General features: G+C 47.8%; 1 protein-coding gene across 2 annotated transcripts in view; it reads right to left on the reverse strand.

Moving 5' to 3' along the window:
- Positions 1–7,969: 7,969 nt before the first annotated feature.
- SLC26A9 (solute carrier family 26 member 9) overlaps positions 7,970–16,893 on the reverse strand; it is a 28,611-nt gene continuing 19,687 nt past the window's right edge. For both annotated transcript variants that reach the window (XM_082701777.1, XM_082701778.1), the window contains exons 14-21: positions 16,681–16,750; positions 16,460–16,552; positions 16,231–16,344; positions 15,370–15,651; positions 14,257–14,311; positions 12,937–13,082; positions 11,433–11,504; positions 7,970–10,160 (exon numbers count right to left, since the gene is read on the reverse strand). In XM_082701777.1, coding sequence (XP_082557903.1) covers positions 10,113–10,160; positions 11,433–11,504; positions 12,937–13,082; positions 14,257–14,311; positions 15,370–15,651; positions 16,231–16,344; positions 16,460–16,552; positions 16,681–16,750 — 880 coding nt within the window. In that variant the 3' untranslated portion in view covers positions 7,970–10,112. The remainder of the gene's footprint in view (positions 10,161–11,432; positions 11,505–12,936; positions 13,083–14,256; positions 14,312–15,369; positions 15,652–16,230; positions 16,345–16,459; positions 16,553–16,680; positions 16,751–16,893) is intronic.

The following is a 16,893-nucleotide window of genomic DNA, read 5'->3' on the forward strand; positions in this document are numbered from 1 at the left end:
ATCCCCAGATCTGACCAATCGTCGCTGGCCCGGGGCTGAGGAACAACCAATCGGCGGGACGGCTCCGCCCAGGTGCGAAGGGCCTTTCGGGAGTGGTGGTTTCTCGGTCTGGGGCAGGCAGAAGTAGGTCAGAGGTGAGGGCTCCAGGTCCACTGTAGGTCTGAGGCGCCCTTGATCTTCTGCTTTGAGGTCCTCAGAAATCCCTTGCTATATAAAGGGGGGAAACGCAAAATAAAACCAGCAAAGCGTGTCAGACCTTAATCTGCTTCTCACTTCTGAAGTTTAGAACTTGATTACCAGCCCCCAGGGCTCCTGGCTTTATTTATTACCGGGTCCCCGGCTTTATTTAACCTGAAATTGAAACAGTATTCCTCTATCTATAGACGTGGCTTTGAATCAGCTCAGAGGGCTTGCCCCTGTTTCGCTGGAAGTGTTTTAGATATTAATGTAAACACTGCATTTTTGCAACTCTAGGCAAATACATGAAGACTGAAGGATGTTGAGAAAGATTGTGCTTCAATAATTTTGATGTACATAATAAACTGAAATTTTAATAGCTGTTCACAGTAAAGGATCATTTTGGAAAAAGAAAGAAAAGAAAATTGGGACACAGAATAAAATTAGATTTATGGGAGCCAGAAAAAAACATTCCTTTCATATCCCTTGATGCAATTTAATCTGCCACCAGTCACATATTTTAGAATTCTCTAGAAAAAAAATCAACAGTAGGGTTGCATAGCTACTCATGCCCAAAGCTGCAAATTCACACTCCTGGTGTCTGCCAAAGCTCAGAGAGGGAGTGTTTTGTTCTCTTTCAGGAATCCTACTTAAAATAATAATAACAACAACAACAACAACAACAATAACAATTCCAAAAAAAAAAGACTACAATCATATATTTACTTTTCAATAGCAATCTAAAAAACAGTATTATGAAACATTTCACACATACTGAAAGGTATAAAGAATAATATAATGAACATTTCTGTATTCACCACCCAGCTTAAGATCTAGAATATTAAAAATAGAGTTGAAGTGAGTTTTTAAAATTATAAATAGTGGGGGTGCCTGGTGTTGCCCTGGGTCATTAATTCAGGGTTGTGGGGTGGAGCCCTAGGCCTATTGGGGTATCTGCTTGGGATTCTTCCCTCTGTCCCTCCCCTTAAAATAAATAAATAAATCTTTTAAAAAAATGTGAACATTGGCAGAATTTTTATACAAAGTGGCTTAATTTCTACCAAACTTCAAAAACATTTTTAATAAGATTTTTATTTATTTATTTGAGAGAGAGATTACAGAGGTAGAGGGGAAAAGCAGGCTTCCTGCTGAATGCAGAGCTGGACGCAGGGTTCCCCCACAGGACACTTACCCAGCTGAGCCACCCAGGCACCCCCAAACTTCAAAATTTTTATGATTTTAAGATTAGTACACGTTTAGGCCCTTGCGAATTATTTGGAGAATACAAGGAAATATAAAGAAAACAAATTGTGCTTCTTACACAGTCCTTTTTTATTTTCTTGCTTAATAAATCTTTCTCTAGTTCAATATCATACATATATTTTGATATGTCATCTTTTACAGTTTTAAACTTTTGCCTTTTATATGAAAAATAAAAAATCATTATCCAGAGATACTCACACATAATATTTTGATGTGTTATTCAACTTTTTTTTATGCCCTCAAACACTCACATATAAGGTGTATGTTTTATTTATTTATTTAAAGATTTATTTTATTTATTTATTTGACAGAGAGAGATCACAAGTAGGCAGAGAGGTAGGCAGAGAGAGAGAGAGAGAGAGAGAGAGAGAGAAGCAGGCTTCCTGCTGAGCAGAGAGCCCGATGTGGGACTCTATCCCAGAACCCTGAGATCATGCCCTGAGCCGAAGGCAGAGAACACACACACACACACACACACACACCTCTCAATGCATACTTTAAAAAGGAACCAAAAGTAAGGAAAAGTGATAAAGGATAGAGAGGAACAGTTCTGCTAAAATACAGATAAAGGGCTGCTCCATACAAAACAACATTAGGACTCTGAATCCAGTCACTCTGAGCACAAAGAAAATCACTCCACAAGGAATGTGGCTAAAGCTGCCAGCAAATTTCATTAGGCAAAGCATAGGAGCCTTACACCCATTTTCCTCTGTATAGCATAAGTGAACAACACTGCCAGCAGGCCAGAGGAGTAGGGATAGAAAGACACGCTCAGAGAAGGATGGCACCTGGGGATGAGAGTGGTGTGGTCTCACTCCCCAAAGCCCCTCTGTTCTTGCACCAGGCCAGGGCAGCTGATGGTTCTTCATTGTCTTGACATTTGACTTTCCACGATTTGATCTGGACCCTCACCCCCTCTATTCTTTCACTAGTGAACACGCCTTTATTTCAAACCTCTTAATGAACTTGAAGAAAAGTTCAGTGTTACTGGGGTGCCTGGGTGGCTCAGTCAGTTAAGAATCCACCTCTTGGTTTCAGGTCAGGTCAGGATCTTGGGTCCTGGGATCAGCCGGGTGTTGTGCTCCTGGGATCAGCCGGGTGTTGTGCTCCTGGGATCAGCCGGGTGTTGTGCTCCTCCCTCTCCCTCTCTCTCTCTGGAAGGAGGAAATAAATCCTTACCACCCCCCCCCCAATGTTACTAAAATTAACTGCTGATATTCATACTGGCATGCTTTTTATTAAAAACTTCAAAACTTCAGACATGTAGCATACTTGGAAAAAATAATTTACTATGTGTAAATAACGATACAACAGGCAAGACCGAGAGTATGGTGCTCAAAGCAGGCCCTAAAGGAGTCGATGACGGGGTGACATACACCAAAAGAACAGTTGTGAAACTCTTAAGGCCTAACACCTGCAGTTTCCCCAAAAAATATGTGTTCCTCAGGTGTTAATAAGGCATACCTAGAGACCAAGTAGAGATTTGAAGTAATGCGTTAGGAGGACGTTAGGTGGCGGAAATCCATTCAGGTTTGGTACACACAGAGCGTTACTCCGTGTTCAGGCAAGATGGGGAAGACAAAAAGGACACATACCTGTGCTTTGGGGGCACTTTCATGTGACTTGCATCTGGTACTGGGTTGTTGATTTTTCTCAAACACAAGATCCAAGTGCATTTGGGAGATCTAGCTCCGTTTCCCTGATTTAAATAGAAAGACCACCCAAGGGAGGGGGGTCAATTAAATCAAACAGGGTGGGGTGTGGGGGTGCGGTGGGGGGGTTGGGGGATGGGGATGACCAAATAAGGATGTCCACTGCAGTCATTTCAGAGGACAAAGAGGGAGAAGTGATATATTTATTTGGTTTAACATCATCTCTTTCCAGTAGATCGCAAGTGACTTTAAATTAAACTCCTTTTTTCCCTGTATGCTTCCAACCCCTGTGCTCGCTTTACACTCATAACATTCAACTAACTACATAGATACTGCCCCAAATCTCTTCAATTTAGGGGCTTCCAATGTGTGTCTGTTTCAAAAAAAAAAACACAAAAAACCAGATACATACCATATACAAAGTCCTGTATTTTGCTTCTTTCCTTTAGCTTATATTAAAAACGTTTCCCTGAATTTAAATATCCTTTAAATTCTCTTACCATGTAACATTTGATACTCTATCTATGCAATGAAAGTGTAAAGCAAATAACACGACCCCAAAACCAATAATGGTAAAGGTGTGTGTGTATCCTAGTGCCTCGCTTCTTCCGTTCCCTGCTCTAGGTGACCACGCCCTGAAATGGGGTGTGTCTGAGTGTGCTTTCAATCATTCCACCCTGTATCGGGTTAGGAGAAAGAGAGAAAGAGAGAGAGTTTGGTTTCGCTTGCTTTTGTAAAAGTGACAGCACGCTTTTTACAGTCTTTGCGGTTTTCACCCTACCAGGAGTTTGTGGGGTTTGTCCCTACTGTTCTGTCCCACTGCAGGCTGTTCGCATGCCCTGTGTAGGCTACTGCATTCTGCAAATACGTCATCACCCAGCATTCATGTGACCCGAGCCACAGGGGAAAGAGATTCTCAGAGGTCTCTACCTAGGAGTGGGAACGTTGGGTTGTATTATATGCGAATGATCAGCTTTATAAGATAATGCTGAATTATTTTCCAAAGCCATTGAACTAGTTCACTCCCCTCAGTAAGCTGTGCTGAGTGTATGAGCTCCTGTTGCTTCATGTTCTGCATATTCTGACGAGCGAGTGCTTGGCATTTCAGACGTCTTAATTTTGCCCATCTAGCGGCCGGAAAAAGGATATCTCATCATGGTATTGATTTGTATTTCCAGTTTAGTAAGGACTTTAGGCATCTTCTCATTTGCTTACTGGATATTCTTGTGTCTCAATAAAATCACTATCTCTGTCTTTTGCCCATTTTTATTTTGAGTCATTTGTCTTACTGGCTCTTAGGAGTTTCTATACATATATTTATTTATTTTATTTATTTGATACAGAGAGAGAGAGAGAGATCACAAGTAGGCAGAGAGAGAGAGGGGGGGAAGCAGGGTCCCTGCTGAGCAGAGAGCCGGATGCAGCCCTCAATCCCAGGACCCTAAGATCATGACCTGAGCCAAAGGCAGGGGCTTAACCCACTGAGCCACCCAGGCACCCAGGAGTTTCCATATATTGAATACTAATATTTTATCAGTTATGCTTATGTTGCCATATTTCTATCCATTTGTGTCATGTGTTTTCACATTATGGTCTTTGATGAACTAAAGTCTTAATTTTCATGTTGGTGAACTTATCATTTAAAAAAATCATTGGTACTTTTTATTTATTATTTAGTAAGTCTCTAGTTCAAGGTCATAAATATATTTCAATATATTATCTCTTAAAAGGTTTAAACTTTTACAGTGAAGTTCTTAATCCATCTGGAATTGACTTTTTTGTAAGTGGTATAAGATCACAGTATAATTTTATTTTTTTTCCAATGAGATAACCAGTTTTCCGAACACTGTTCCTTAAATAGGCTACCCTGTCCTCAGAGATTGGCAGAGCCAGCTCTGACATTTTACTATGTTTTCATATGTGAAAGGGCCTGTTATTGGGCTTTTTTTTTTTTTTTTTTTGCCTTGGTTTCTTTGTTTATTTCTATGCTAATATGTCTAACTCAATTATTATAGCTTTAAAATGTGTTTCCATATCAGGCAAAATGCTTTTCTCCCTCAGTCTGTTAATGTAGTGAAACACATTAATAAATTAAAAAAATGTAAACCACCCTGGGAAAAACCATTACTTAGATAAACCCACTGCTGGATTTTTCCTTAAGGATTTTTGCCATTCTGTTTATGAATTTGATTTTGGCTTGTAGTTTTTCTTTCTAATAATGTCTTTTGGATTCAATATCACGTATTCTAATAGCCTTGGAAATCCCAGACAGAATGGTAGAGATTTCCAGCTGACCCCCTTATCCATTCCCCTTCTTTCTAAGTAGCAAGAATCCTGAGTTTGAGCTCAGCAGTTGAATATTCAGCTGCAAGACCACATTTCCCAGCTCCTGGCAGCTGACCTCTGCCCTGTGACTACATTTGGAGAATGGAAGGCAAGCCAAACTGTTGCATGTGATTCAAGGAGGTGTTTTTATAGACACACTCTTGTTAAAGCCTTCCCTCTGTGCTCAGCAACCGTGTTGGACCATGATGGTGAGTTCTACACCTCGGGAGGAAAGTAGCCCGAGTCCTAGGGGAACCTCATGACAATCCCAGCCCTGGCATATCTACCTTTGGATTACTTTTACAGAGAGAGAGAGAGAGAGAGACTTATATCTACTAAATTTACACTATTAAAGGAGTGACTTTCTTCTCTCTCTCTTTTTTGCCTTCTCTGTAATATTTTATATATATATATATATATATATATATATATATATATATATATGAAATTGGGCCCGAAACATAATATATTTTTCTAACAATTCTAAAAAATAAAGTAATCTGAGCCTGGTGTTTTCTCTGTTTTACCTAATGGCTGGAGGATTTTCAGACTTTCTACTGTTTTTTTTTTTTTTTTTTTAATTTCATTTTGGTAAATTATATTTTATTAGCAATTTATTCATTTCACTTAAGTTTTTAACTTTGTAGTAGTTAAGAGCTGAAGCTCTAGAGCCAGATTACTTGGGTTGAAATCTTTTTTTTTTTTTTTTTAAGATTTTATTTATTTATTTGACAGCAAGAGAGGGAACGCAAGCCAGGATAGACAGAGAGTGAGAAGGAGGCTTCCTGCTGAATAGGGAGCCCGATGTGGGGCTTGAGCCGGGGACCCTGGGATCATGACCTGAGCGGAAGGCAGCTGCTTAACCGACTGAGTCACCAAGGCGCACTCCTTGGGTGGAAATATTAAGCTCCTTCGTGTTCACGGAGTTGTGTTAAGTGGGAAACTTACATGAAACCTGTCTGGGGGCGCCTGGAAGGCTCAGTCGGTTAAGTGTGTGCCTTCAGCTCAGGTCCTGATCTCCAGGTCCTAGGATGGAACACCTCGCCCTCAGTTCCATGCTGAGCAGGGAGCTTGCTTCCCCCTCTGCCTCTGAGCCCCCCACCCCTTGTGTTTGACCTCCCGCTCTCTCAAATAAATAAATAAAAATCTTAAAAAACAAACAAACAGACACACCTTTATGAGTTTCAGTTTCCTCATCCGTGAAATGGGGATAATAATAATCCCCCCTTCCCCTTTTTGGGAGAATTAATTGAGTTAATATGTGTAAAGCATTTGGAAGCTTATAGTAACAGCTCAATAAGTGTTAGCTATACTACCATTACTATCTTTTTCTTTAATTTCTTTGAATTTATTTGTTTGTTTGTTTTTAACTACCATGGTTGAATATCTGGTTCATTAACTGTCAACTTTTTCTTTTCTGTTTTTGAAGATTTTATATTAAGTAATCTCTACACCCAGCGTAGGACTTGAACCCACCCATTGTAGGGCTTGAACAACTGGGAGATCAAGAATTGCATGCCCTACTGATTCAGCCAGCCAAGTGCCCCTCCTTTGCAGGTTTTTTTTTTCTTCTTTAAAGATTTTATTTATTTATTTGACACAGAGAGAGAGAGAGAGAGAGAGGGAGAGAGACAGCGAACAGAAGCAGGCGAGTGGCAGGCAGAGGGAGAAGCAGGCACTCTGCGGAGCAAGGAGCCCAAGGTGGGACTCCATCCCAGGAGCCTGGGATCATCACCTGAGCTGAAGGCAGGCACTTAAGTGACTGAACCAGCTAGGTGCCCCTCTGTACTGTTTTGATACATAGTATATGCATTCTTGTTTAAGTCTGAATGTTTTCAGTTTTCCATAGGATCTCTTTTTGGACTCTGGGTTATTTAGAAGTATTTTTAAAAAAAATTCTAAAGGGGGGGTGTGTACCTGGGTAGCTCAGTTGTTAAGCATCTGGCTTGGGTTCAGGTCATGATCCCAGGGTCCTGGGATCGAGCCTTGCATCAGGCTCCCTCCTCCACGGGGAGCTTGTTTCTTCCTCTCCCATTTCCTCTGCTATGTTCCCTCTCTCAACTGTTGTCTCTCTGTCAAATAAATAATAAATAAAATCTTTAAAAAAATTTTAAAGGCATCCTTTTTTGGTGCAAGTTGTCTTTTTGTAATTGATTTGTAGCTTCAATGTGGTCATTGCTTGTGGAAAATGCCTCTTCTTCAAAATTTGTTGAGAATGATTTAGAGCCTAGAATGTGATCAACTTCTATAAATATGTTATGTGTACTTAGGAAGTAGAAATTTTAAATGTTGTGTGTGCAGTTTTACACATGTCCATCAGATCAAGATAGTTGACTTTGTTGTTTAACTCTTTCATATCATACTCCTTTTTTTTTTTTTTTTCCGTCCATATGATTTGCCAACAGTGAAAGAAATGTCCTGAAATCTTCCATCGCATTGGTGGATGGCTCCTAGCCCTTTGTGTCCCTCTAGGACAGAGCAAAGCAAGGCCAGCCTATTCTGGAGGTGACTTACTTTGCCTTGATGTAAAACCCGCCAAACACATGCATCTGTTCACATTTCAAAACCACTTTATTACCAAAATGAACAAAAGGAGAATGCTGTTTAAATTAAATAAATTACACAAACATCGCGAGTCCCGGGCTTCCCCAGGGATCCCATCGTCACAGGTCAGTATCACGAAGAACATTCAAAAAGTATTGAAATTCTGGATTATTTCGCTACCTTGCCCTCCTTTCCTGCCTCAGTCATGTCCAGACAATGGTCTGTTTGACTTTGCTCGGGTTCTTTTCAAAGTCTTCCGGTAGTGAGGTTTTTGTCAAATCCTCCCTCTCCCAGATGCGTTTCCAATTTTACCTCCACTGTCTGGACACTTGGTTTAAAGGACACCTCTGCTCGGGATGTCTTGAGGCTCTGCGACCTCCCCCTACCTCCTGGGCCTGAGATGGACTTTGAAGGAGGTGGAGTAAGGGAGAGGAGTTGTCATTGGCTAAAGTTCTTGTCCTCCTGGAATTTGGCACTTCGGGGGCTGGGCACGGTGAATCCCAGATAACATTGTCTTCTGCCTTCCAAGTCTTGAGTTCCATTGGCAGCCAGATGGCATAATGAAATCACAGAGAAGCAATGCTTGTAGGCCAAGAATCTGTTGGCTCTTTGCCAGCACCCTCTCCTTTAACTCTAAGAAGACTCGCTAGCTGACCAGCTCACTCAATACACAGACACACAGCATAGGTCAGGCTGATGTTAGGAATTGGGGCTTTTTTTTTTTCCAGGTTGGGCCAGCCCAACCTGTTGGGCAGGGTCATTGAGTTGAAGGAGCTTGGAAGAAACAGTGGAGAGAAGACGGAAAGGTTTTCTGGGCACTTCCATGGGAATTTCCCCAAATACTTGCACACGCCGTCTATTTATTTTCAAGTCAACAGTAGGGTTCTTCAATTAACCCTTCACATCCATGAAGAACATATCCCTCTTCTCATCTGTCCTAGACGATGACTTCAGGTCCTGAGTCTGTTAAGGAAGCCCTTGGAGGAAGACCCAATCTGGATCAGCCCTTTGCCGTGTTCTGCACCCACTTGGGGGGGTGCCACTGGCTCTTGGGGGGGGGGCTTCTTCCCCTGGCTGGCCAAAGGATCTAGGCTCCAAGCTGATAAGGGAGAGCTAAAATCATTGGCTCTTCACCAAGTGAAAAAGCACAAAGTTGATTTCCTAAGTGGGGGAGGCATTTCTGAAGTCAAGGGGACCATCAGGGCTCAGGTCCCACCAGCCCTTGGTTGCCCCTAGTACACCCCAAGTCTCTAGTACAAGAAAGGATTTCCAAGAGCTTTTATGCAGAATAACTGGAATCTGTTACTAGGTTGCCAGAGGACTTTGGTGGCTACCCACCTGTCCTTTTTGGATCCCCACCCCCGGGTCTCAAGTGGAGGGGGGCAGCCCCTGAAGGCAGCAGGGAGAGATCATGTTTGGGGACAGCTACATTGGTGGGCTGCCCCAGGGGAGGTAGCTCTGATGGCCCCAGGACCCTGGCCACCCCCAGGCTTGAGTCTGAAGTGCTGAACAGCAGCGGAGCTCCCAGCAGCCTTGAGATGAGGAGGAAGGAGGCAGAGTCAAGACCGAGTCCTGGGTCGCAGGGAGCATGTGGTCCCAGGAGCACACAGCTGCCAGGGACAGAGTTGGGGCAGCAGGACGGGGCAAGCCATTGAGTCCTAAGCAAGTCCGTTCCTGTGTCCTGTGATGGCTTGACACCATCTGACACCAAACTGTTGGGGGCGCGAGGGCCTTTGCACACTAGGTCAGCAGGGGCCCATTCTCCCTTCTGTTCTTGGCTCACTCTGAAAGGCAGCAATCTGGGCCAGGGAGCAGGGGTGCAGTAGGGGTCCCATCAGCTGCCTTGGGCAGGGCATGGGTGGGTGCGGTGGGGTGAGCTGTAGGCTTTCTCCTTCTGGCCAGGGCCCTGAGCATCAGCAGGAGAGTGAAGAGGTGGTTTTCCTTGTTGCTGAGGTTGGCTGGCTCTAGAGATGCCAGGAGGCCCGAGGGGGAAGGAGAGAGGAGGAGGAGGAGGGGGAGGGTAGGGAGGGGCGGAGGTCCTGGTGGATGTGCTCTCCTCTACCCACCCCTCCTCATGACCCCAGGCTCGTTCTTCTTGGGAGTCCCGGATGCCACGTGCTCTGGAGACAGTGTGGGGGGCTGGCTGGGCCCTCACAGGGCAGTCAGGGTTTCCGTGTGAAACATACTCCCAAACATCTCCTGCAGGAGGACAAGGGAGGGGAAGGGAGGGCGTTAGACCTGTCAGATTCCCAGTGGCTGCCACCGTGAGGTGACCCCATGAGCCCCTGGCCCGAGAGAGCTTCCTGAGGCAGCGTGTGAGTGTGAGTGTGTGCGTGAGCCGGGGAGAGGCGGGCCCCGCCTAAGAGGCCAACTGGTACAGAGGTGAGGAGAGGAGATGCTTGGAACCTGTGCAGAATCACCTCTGGCAGGCTCTGTGACCTCCAGGTGTCTTCCTCCTTCTCAGCTTCACTTTCTTTGTTAGCTGACAGGAGGGGGAAGATCAGACACGCTCTAAAGTCCTTTCTTGCTCTGATAAGCTGTTCAGGGGCCTAGCCAAGGTTTTTGGAATGTGCTGGAGATTCCACGGGAGAACAGAAATCAGCCTGCCAAGTCTTTGTAGCTCCGGCTCTCTTTCCTAATGCCTCCCACACGCCATCAGCACTCCCAGAGACCTGTTCAGAGGACACGGAACTCAAGCCCAGAAGGAATGAGAAGAGGTACAAAGTGAGATGCGACCCCCAGGCCCGAAGCCAGACTCCTCCCCAGCTAGTCATCTGGGTTTCTTGTAAGTCAGGCCAGGGGGGTGGTCCTAGTTTCCCTGTCAGGACGGACGGGGCCCTGTGGGGATGCTGACGCTTCCCCACCGCGTGGCCACAAGCGCTAAAGGGCTGGCCGTAGGCGACAACATTTGTAGTCCTCGAATTCTGACCCTCCCCACATAGAAGTATCCTGAGGGCACGGGTCTCAGCGCTGGATGCGCTGGATGCGCTGGATGCGCTGAGAACTGGGAACTGGGCCAGAACCCTGGAACTGGGCCAGGCAAGTAGTCCTCACATGTCTGTTGCCTTCGTGAAGGAACATGTGAATCCCTCACGGATCCTGTGAGGTAGACGGGGCCAGCCGTCCCCCACAGCTCCCCGGCTCTACAGTGATAGAAACGGAGGCCTCGTGTGTTGTGCGTCCGTCCCAGATCACGTGTGGATACGGTGCAGAGTTCAGCATAGATGTCACCTCCTGAGAACCTTGTCCCGTGTCTCCCCCTTCCCGCACCTCCCCTCCCCGTGATGCCTGTCAGGGAGTGAGAAGAGGTGGGATCTGCCATTACAGGAGAGTTGAGAGAGCAACATTGTGGCCTTCAAGGGGCCGGCTCCGGCTTGGTGGGGAGAGAGCCCGGTGAACACCGTGGGTTTGGGAGGGTCTCCTTCCCGCTCCGGGCCCCCCACCCCCCATACCTGCTGCCCCTCAGCTCACCTGCTCTAAGTCCCAGTAGCTGGGGCTGTCCTCCTCCAAATCATATAGGGACAGCTCCGGGTCCACTGGAGCCTGGAAGCGGGGAAGATGGGTGCAGGATGAGCTCCTGGCAGCCTCCGGAGGGGCACCATGTTTTCTGCCACGTGACTCGCCGTCTTGCTTCTTCCCTCCCCTCCCTCATCTACCTCACAAAAAGTAGCACGGGTGCATCTGGGGCTGCCCTCCTTTGTGGGCACCTTAGAGGCAGGGGAGGTTGGCCTAGCTGACAAGGACGACTGGCTAGCTGCCTGACCTTGGGGAATCCATTTCCTTTCTCTGGGAATCTGTCTCATCACCTGCCAAAGTAGGATAATTGAACTCATTTGGTGGGCTTTCTACCTCATGATGCTGTCGAAAAGGGGTGTGCGTGTGTGTATAATTTATATATATACACATATGTATATGTGAATATATTTTGTAATATGTAAATATAAATATAAATACATTCTACATCCATAAATCATTTTAGATCTATAACCATAGTAACTGAGCATCATTTCTGCAGTAATAAATGGCGAGGATTCTTCCAGAATCTCCCTCTTTTTGCTCTGTGGAGCCCAAAGGCCTGTTGTTCCTGCTCAGCTGTTCTAAGAGTGGAAGACGGGTGCCAGGGCCCTGTGTTTTCCTGGGCAGTCTTTCAGCACTTAGAACAGATGGTTTCACCTTCATCAGTCTCTTCCAGCAAAGAGCAAATGGTTGCTTCAGGGCCAGAAAAGCCTTTCTTATGAGCAAGGACAGGGGAGGTTTTATATATAAGGAGGTCTGGGGCATGGAGTCCTGGGAGGCCAAGGGCAGGGGCTGCTGAGCTGGGAGGGGCCCTGGGAGTGGAATGGGGGGGAGGCTGGGGAGGGCCAGTCTGGGGCCCCAGTCAGTGGGGTGGATTTCTTCTGCCTCCCAACTTTCTGGAGTCCTAGACAGTGTGATTTGTAGCTCATTTGCATACCACTTAGTGAGCTAGCAAATTAAATGTCAAGAAACTGAGACCAAACTTGGATCCAGCTTCTTCATCCATCACCAGGCTGAAACCTCTAAGCTCTGCTAGATTAAAACGGGCAGAATCACTCCCCTCCCTTGCCCCAAACCTCTTCTAGAGCTAGTGAAGGAGGAGGGCAGGTAGACAATGCCAGAATCCTGGGCATACTCTAATACGCTTTGAGTTGTTTGTGTGACCTGGAAATTAATACTAATAAAACATTTTACAGAAGACAAAGTGCTTCCAAGTGACACAAAAGGCATGATTATCAGTTGATCTTAAAAAGGAAGCAAAAGAAAAACACTGTGAGGTAGGTAAAGTTAATTTAGGCTGCTTGTCCCAGATAAGGAACTCGGTAATGACAGTTTTAGAAAAGTGAAAGGACAGACTTGGTGTTGGAACCCAGACCTTCTCCTATGTTCTTTCTCATGCCCCCGGTCTTGCCATTTCAGTGCCCTGGAGCCTTGGCTTCCCAACGTGCAGGGACCTTACCCCTTGGAAGTCACGTCCTGGGACCACTTCTCTGGCGTTTGCCTGGGCAAAGAGGACAGCATCATGTATGCTGGGAAAGACGTGGTCGCGCTCTAGACACCCATCTTCAAAGACGCCGCCATGGCTGATGTCGTTGTACACCTGGGCTGGAAGGAGGAAAAGGCTTTCAGAAAGGTAACAGTCATGTGGTCTGGAGCTGGGGGTGGAGGAAGTATGGCGACAGGGACGGAAGGGAAAGAGAAGAGGAGAGTGTTGTACTCTGGGGCATTCGCAAAGGCCGGACCCAGGCATTGGCCTTGCAGTATCCATTCTGGCCAGCAGAGGGCAACGTGAGCTTGAGGATGCCGAACCTCCAACCCAGGGCAGAAGGAAGCAGTTTGATTTAGAGAGTTGGTACTTTGTGGGGATTGAGAGGGAAAGGCTAAACTGTCTCCAAGGACGCTGCTGGCAATTCTATCCCTGGACGGTTTGTTCTTTCTCTCATTTCTCTAGAACTTTCCCACAACCTCCAATGCATGGAAAAGCCCTCACTTTTACCAAATGCTGGAGATGATTTCTGGAGGACCGCCCAGTGAGGGAGGAGCCCACTGACTCTAACTGCCATTGCAGGTTCTCCCTCTGAGCAGGTTCCTTGGAGCCTGGGTCCTGCTCAGGCTAATTCTGAAGTTGGGCCAGCCCCCAGGAGGGCTCTGGATCTCTGCAAGGAAGTGCGGTGTATGTGCCCCATCAGTCCTGTTATATGTCTGTGTGTCCTTGCTTTCGGTCCACGACCTCGCACTCTGCATCCGCATAGACGATGTGAAAAGTCTTCTGCTCTGTGGGCATGTCCTCAGGGCCATGTCTATGCACCCTTCGGAGATGGTGTGTATATAAAACAGTGTGCCTGTGTGTTCCCCAGAGCGCTACCATGCGTGTGTGCCATCTGCTCATTCACGGGCTCACAGGTTTGGAGAAGACCCCAAATTCATCTAGTCAGCCCCCTAATTTGACATAAGTAGAAACTGATGCCTAGACATGAAGTGACTTGGTCAAGGATGCAGGCAAATTAGTAGTGGGGCAAATTAGAATCCCGGTTGTCCCTCTTACACGTCACACCCTTGCTTTCCCGTCTCCTTCCGTTACTGAGACCTCTAGGCTGTTTCCCCAGTCTGGCCACAGGCTCTTCTGACTTGTGCTCCAAGCACTTAGGCGCAGGCAGTGGTCGGGGGGAGTTATCTGAGTGCTCTCGTGTCCACCCTCCTACGCAGCGTTCCGCCAGCCTGGTCCTCCCCTCCCCCCCGCCCCCAACCTTTGGGTCCTCTAAATGTCCTCCTCTCTCACCGTGGATGTTCACCAAGAAGACCTTCACACCGATCTTCCCATAGGTGGAGCTCAGCTAGAAGTGTTGGGGGAAGGGTGTTGGGATAGGGAGACAAAAAGAAAGGAATGTTCTGAGTAGGTCTCAAAGGTGACTCACAAAACGCACTTCAGAGGGGAAGCCAAACAAATAAGCAGCCCCAAGCACCCTGGCAGCCAGAGATAAACATAGCAGCAAAGCACACCCCTTCTCCCTGGAGTGCTGGCCGCCAGCTTTTCTGGAAAGCAGGACAGAAATGCACTTTGCCAATGAGGCGGGCACTTAAAGACACCGTGGCCCCTTCTTGTGGGGTCAGAGCTTTTCCCTCAGTAGCTTGGATGTCCGGATTTCACCTCTCTTCCAACACAGGAGCTTCAGGCAGAAGCTGCGGGGAGGCTGGAGACAGGCCTAGACTGCAGGTCCCGGCTAGGGAAGCAGGCTGAGCCCACGGCTGGGGATGGGGGTCTTCCGGGCACCCGGCAGATGCTCTGTGTGTGATACTTGGTCTCTGTGCTGTCCATAGGCCTCGGTTTTTCCGGGCTGCCTCTATCTGAGCCAGCTCTGAGGCTTGCTGACTCCCTACCATCGGAGGCATTGCTGAAAAGGTATCAGATGGATAGATACCTCTACTCAGGGTGTCCCATGGACTGCCGGTTTGGCCTGGGAATGTGGGGCACTAATGTTATGTCTTCTTTTCTCGCTGGACTGGAATTGGCTGATGTTGGAGTATTTGGGTGAGGGTGGGAAGAACAGCAGACCGTGAACCGGCCCCGGCCGGACTCTACTCAGAGGACCCCGGGGTGGGATCCTGGTGGCCTGAGAAGGACCTTGGGACGTCTCTCTGCTAGAGACAGGGGCTAAGGCAGGTGGGGCAGCAACTATCCCTCTGGGATTCCTTTCCAGCCGCTCATCACTGTGGGCTGTCTAGGCCTGCTTTGCAGAGAGCTGCCTCTCCTGGTCATGTCCAGAGGAAAGCTCCCTTTTGAAATGAATGAAGCTTCCCTTGTCAAAATGAGGGCTCCAAGGAGTGTGGGAGAGCAGCGGGGAGGGTGTTGGGGTGGAGGGTGGGCTGGCACTCCCTCTGCTTGGGGCCTCACCTTGCCCAGGGCTTTGATGCCCATCAAGTCCACAAAGCTGACCCCACTCATATCAAGGATGATGGTGTGGAAGGTGACAAAGGGTGGGACGCTGGCCAGCATGTCACTGGGCTCACTGGGGGTCTCAGCGGTGGCTGGTGGCTCACAGTGGGCCGCTGGGGAGCTGTCAGGGCTGAAGGTGATGTAGGAGACGCTGGTGCCGTTAGCAGGAGTCTGGTTGTTGTTGGGGTCCGTCGGGGAGGCGTTCTCGAAGTCCTGCTGAAGCTCCTGCAGGGAGACAGTCTGGGAATGGGGGGTTGGGGGGGCAGGGCATCATCAGACTGAATCAGACTTTGCTATCGTTGAGGCAGGGGCAAGGAATGTGCGGGGTGGGGGAGTCAGTAACGTCAAGAATGTCGAGGTGGTGAATACGAGCCCCCAGAAACCTGCAGGGAGGGCACCTCCCAATGGCCTTTCCCCAGGCGGGGACTGCGTGCTCCGTCTCCCACCATCCAGACAACGCTGGAGGAGGCATCCGGGAGAGGCGCGGACGCCTCGGCCCACTCCGCTGTGGGAGAAAGGGCCTCTGGAAACGACCGTGCCCGAGAACGCCCGCCCTCACGTCTAACCTGGGTGGGCACCCCAGCAAATTCACCGCTGCTCCCCATTTGGGGTTGTTCCTAAGTCTATGCGCCACATCCCGTCTTAGCCAGAAAATGAGGAGGGGCCGTGGGGCTCTGTGGTTACCCCCAGGAGCTGGCACCCCCTCACCCAAGGGGAAGAATGCCCAGAGACTTTATGTCTTTGCTTCAAGAGGTGCTGGGAGGGGGGGCCCCCGGGGGCACGATCCAGGAGGATAGGCTCCTCCTAGCGTCAGTTCACCTTGGTTTTCATAAACAGAGACTTCCTCTGCTGTGTGGGCCTCAGCCTCCCCTTCTCCTGCCTCCTGAGGTATTTTTGCTTGGCCAGCAGCACTTTCTGGGGGTCCACACCCGTCTGCAGGGAGAGAACAATTGCAGTTTGGACCTCTTTGGAGGTGGCCTGCCTCCCAGCCCTCTTTCTCCCATCTTCTCTGATCGGCCCCTCTGGCCACCAGAGTCCTGAATCCTACCTTGGCAATGACCTTTTGCCTGAAGATCTCCGAGTTGGCAAAGTAGAGAGGGGAGCAGTAAGTGACAATCTTAACCCCTTCGATTTCCTGGACCTAGGACAGGGAGACTGAGCTCAGGTGGCAGGCATGTCTTTATTGGCTTTTTTTTTTTTTTTTTAACCCTCTTTTCTTTGGGGTGGGGGCAGGGCAAAAGAAATAGGTCTTAACTTTGGATTACTTACCCTGTTATAGGTCTTGGGATTAACATAAATGTCAGTGTCCATGACCTGGGCCAAAGCATAGCCATTTCGACTGGGTGAAAAAGGAAAAGAAAAAAAAAAAAAAAGATCATGCTAAAAGCCAGTGGGCCTAGAAGGATACTTGGATGGGAGCGGGGGCAGAAGCAGGATGGGGTGGGGTCCCTTTCTCCTCCCCAGGCATGCTGGGTTGGTCTT

Source organism: Mustela nivalis (genome assembly GCF_964662115.1).
Source record: "Mustela nivalis genome assembly, chromosome: 16".
Classification (NCBI taxonomy): domain Eukaryota; kingdom Metazoa; phylum Chordata; class Mammalia; order Carnivora; family Mustelidae; genus Mustela; species Mustela nivalis.